This window comes from Acanthisitta chloris, unplaced genomic scaffold (genome assembly GCF_000695815.1).
Source record: "Acanthisitta chloris isolate BGI_N310 unplaced genomic scaffold, ASM69581v1 scaffold906, whole genome shotgun sequence".
NCBI lineage: Eukaryota > Metazoa > Chordata > Aves > Passeriformes > Acanthisittidae > Acanthisitta > Acanthisitta chloris.
Window position 1 is genome coordinate 15,071 of NW_008676283.1, and position 4,385 is coordinate 19,455.

At 36.9% G+C, this 4,385-nt stretch overlaps 1 protein-coding gene across 1 annotated transcript in view; it reads right to left on the bottom strand.

Annotated features, from left to right (window-relative positions):
* Positions 1-342: 342 nt before the first annotated feature.
* LOC103803495 (period circadian protein homolog 2-like) overlaps positions 343-4,385 on the bottom strand; it is a 27,701-nt gene continuing 23,658 nt past the window's right edge. The window contains 4 exon segments of the mRNA XM_009076055.1: positions 343-492; positions 1,260-1,410; positions 3,019-3,211; positions 3,691-3,877. Coding sequence (XP_009074303.1) covers positions 343-492; positions 1,260-1,410; positions 3,019-3,211; positions 3,691-3,877 — 681 coding nt within the window.

Consider the following 4,385-nt stretch of genomic DNA (forward strand, 5'->3'; position numbering starts at 1 on the left):
GAACTGGATGTATGTAAGGAGATTTTCAGCACTTATTAACCCACTCTACAAAAAACAGTAGGCATCAATGAAAGTTTCTGTAGTTTATAAAGAAATATTTGAGGCATATAAGTGCAAAATATGAGTCTTTTAAAGAAAAGATATACCATCTTCAACAATGTCCTTATTGGGAAGAGATTGCCACCATTTAAAAAGAGATTCATTCACAAATGACTCTTCTTAGAGCAAGAAAAACACATTTGCTTTTATGAACTGTATTCATCTTGCTGGATACAAGATTAAAACCTTTATGGATCCTTCACTGTCGTTTTGAAGCAGTTTTCAAAACAACAGGCTCCAAGGCTATGTCTGTTCCTCGCTGACTTCACTCAGGGGAACCAAGTTGTTTTCTCCACTATCTTCAATCATTTCATTAAGGTCCATTTCATGGATTTCTTCATCATATGATGTATAAAAATTGCTCTGTATATTGTCCTCACAAAAAATACATTCCTAAAGAGAATTATAGAAACACTCGTAAGTCAAAGGACATGAAAAAGCTTTCCCCAACAACAGTCCATTTGCATGCAATCCTTTGTTCCAAGAGAACCTTTACATTTGTGCTGCAACTACCAGACACATTCCACTCCACAACCTTTCCACTCATTTGCCTCTGCATTTGGTATCTTATGTGCAAAAAAAGTCACAAAAAATAGAAAGCTGAGGGAAAAGAGAATATAATCAGGCATTTGTGTGTGAATAAGTAAAATACGCAGACAACAAACTAAACAGCAAGGATGCTTTGTTTTGTTGTTTGTTTGGAGTTTTTTTTCTTTTTTTTTGCCTTTCAAGCCATTAGTCTATTTAGAGAATCAAGGCAAGAGTGAGAAGCCTGATAGAACAAAGGAACAGTATATTGCTATTAATTTTGTACTCTCTAGAATGCAACTGGGCATCAATTTCTGTACACAAAATAGAGATGTTTATGTAGTGAAGTTTCTGGCTGTGTTCTGGCTAAAGAATTTCAAACAGATACAAAGAAATTCAGAAAGAGGAAGAAAAGTCCTTACACTGCATTTATCACCACTTTGATTTCCCCATAGGAAAGGAGACATGGCAAATTGAATCAAGGTACAAACTATTGCATGGAAGTTTGAATTCTCTTCTCTCTGCCCCATGGACCATGTTTTCATAGCAACAGGAGTGGAAAAGTCTAACAAGGGCAGCTAATAATTTAAGCACTATTAAACATGCAAAAGGAACCAACTCATTCAACTTACAGAATTAGCAACAGTTTTTGGCAGTCCACCTTGCTGGATCCATGGATGAACTTCAATAAGCTCTCTTTTTTGTTCTTCTGTAAATTTTGGCTGTAGTTTCTGCATTTGCTTTAATTTCTGTTTATCTTCTTTTAAAACTGTTTCCAAATCCCTAAAATAAAATGTATTTAGAAACTGAGCTTCAGCAGTTCTGGGCTTCACACCTATATAAGGTTACACTGCCAAATACTAGCATTTTTAAAGACCATTTTCCTAGAACATTATGCTTACAAATCTTATCTTGGAAGAAAATTAAGTATGGTTATTCCAGCAGCTCTTTGTATTTGCAGACAATTTTAACACATCTCTGGTGGCTCATTGTCTTTTCAACATCCCATCAGTGAGAACAGTTTTCTTAAGACCTACTCAGGCAGCACAACCAGTGAAACCACCAAGAACTCCAGTTTCCCTCTGCTGCAGGAAGTTCCAAGTTTCCCTTCACTGAGAGGACAACCCAAACAGGCATGAGATGCTCATATGAGATATTAAAGCAGAATTAGTATGATGTGTTTAAGAAGGTCATCAAGAATGGAACTTCAGGACTGAGAGGGAGAGACTTAGAAAACCTTTTTCAGCAGCCACAGCTCCCTCTCCCCTCAAATGCCCCACCTGGATTCAGAGACTTACCAAAACCTGCACACCACCACTTAAAAGGTGTATTCCTTTACAAAAGATGACAATAGACAGCAAGTTCCAAGAAACCCAGGACAATTTCTGTTCCTCACAGGCTATCTAAGAACAGGTTGGCTTCACACTTCACTTCTTGGGCATCATGCTGTGACAATGAGCTTAACTCTTTTGATCACAACATCCTGGTTTATGCTGTCTTTTTGCCAGGCTTTGCTACTCTTACAGCCTACTGGAATTCCCACCTATAGCTGTCACCACTTCAGGCTACAAAACCTGAGAAATGTCAAAGTATTTTTAAATCTAGAGAAAAATGCTAAAGTTCTTACAGTGTATTCTCTCCTTCTTTCCCCATCATGCCTGTGTTTCTGTATTTTAGAAGCTTGTTTTCCTTCCCTTTCAAGGGCTTGTCTTTACTGAAACTTCCTATTCCTTTAAAAATACTATTCATTGCTCCCAAGAAATACAAAAGATTTAAAAAAAAAATAAAAATCTGAGACTTGTCACCTCATTCTCTCCCTGTATCTTCTCTCTGCTACCAAACCAGGGAACATTTTACTTTTTACTAAAGTTTTTTCCATTAGAAGCATTATGATTTTTACCTTTTACATCCTTGTCGTATTTGTATGGGAATTTATAAAGAAGAATGAACATATGGAAGTTAACAACCCAGAAAAAAAAACCACAAGTCCAAGAGAGCAGAATGCCACTGCATGGGGCATCTCAAGGACAACAGCTAGGGAGTACAGATTTTCCATGCCAGATCCTCACTAGACCTAAGCATACTTGCCAGGATCTATTAATCAGACTACAGGGATCTCTGGGCAAGTAGTTATAAATCACTAACTATAAAACAGCTTCAAAAACACACACAGTTAATTTCAACCCAGGGAATTGATCTAAAAATACAGGTAAGCCTAACCAAACCAGTTGTATATCTTGAACTTGTGCAGTTTACAATAGATATCAAAGAATAAAGACTTTTTCCTGATGTCGAGCTAACCATTAAAACCATTTACTTCTATTGATATAGAGATTCATACATATCTTTCCTTCCCCCAACAATTTATGGATATTGTGACATTGGAATTACCGTGAAGGTATCTGGTAAGTCATCATAACTGTGTCATCTGTGTTTGCCATCAAAAGCCAGATAGGATCCTGAAGGACATATTTAATGAAGTGCTCACTCTCTTCCATTTCTGTCTTCATTTTGGTTTTGTGATGATTTTCTGAGGAATCAATGCTCCCAAAGTATTTGCTGGTATGACTAGTTTCACTACTACCTGTAAACAGAGATTTAAATTTCCATTATAAATTGTCATATACAAAGATTATCTGAATGCCTTTGAAAACAGAGAAGACTAAAGAGAACTCAAAGTATAAATACAACCCCTATTCTATTTCGTTTTTTAAATGGTTGGAACTTTCACCCCTGAGTAACTGCATTAATATTTTTAAAACTCAAGTTAAGTCTCCATTAAATTTCAACAGCATAATTACCTGATTTTAAATTTAAAACTCTGAAATGAAAAATGAAGGAGTACAGTCTTCATTATTCTTTCCTACCTGCATAATATCTTAATGGCTATTTTACACACACTTACAAAAGGTTCTATCCTATAAATCAAGCACAATATAAAAACATGTGTAACGTGATAAGAAAGAAATCAAGAACTAATAATGCAACGAGGAGTAAACACAAATTTAACCTCACACTCCAACTATTCTGCAATGCTAGGGGAGTTCTGGCTGCCACTGTTACCTGTTCTGCTCCCTGACATGCCACAGCCATTGGACCCAGAGCCCAGAGACTCAGCAGCTGCAGACACACCACTCCCTGAGGAGGCTGAGCCCGTGCCTGAACATGCATCTTCTTGAAGTAAAATGTCAAGCAGGACACTAGACATGGAGAGTTCATCGCTATTCTGAGCATCCATTGGAGATTCAGCCTAGTGATAAGAAGGGGAGGGAAAAAATTTAAATTAAAAAACCACCCCAAACACAACCCCAAACTCCAAGGCTATTTAACACTAAGTGTAAATTCTTAGTAATAAATCCACTTCACTTTATATTTTAATATGCTTACATAATTATTCAAAGAGAGAAAATCACCACTAACATGTGCCAAGACCAACTGAGGAATAACGATGAGGACTGATAGGCAGACAAGGGGCTCTTCATTAAGACCAATTCAATTGCTCTTTAAAAAATTAAAATAGTGAGGAACTAGGAAAGGCATTTGCTGTTCAGTTTTGAAAGCACCTACTGTCCTGGACAAGTCAGAATTTACCCAAGCCACCTAAGACATATTAGCAGCTGCTTCTACTACTATCTACCTCAGAGAGATTTGCATCAACAGTCCATGACTAGTCCATCTCATCATGCATTGACTGCAGTAAGAAAACGTTCCTAGATACAAACTTCCTAGGCAAGATAATTGATTTGTGTACTTTTAAG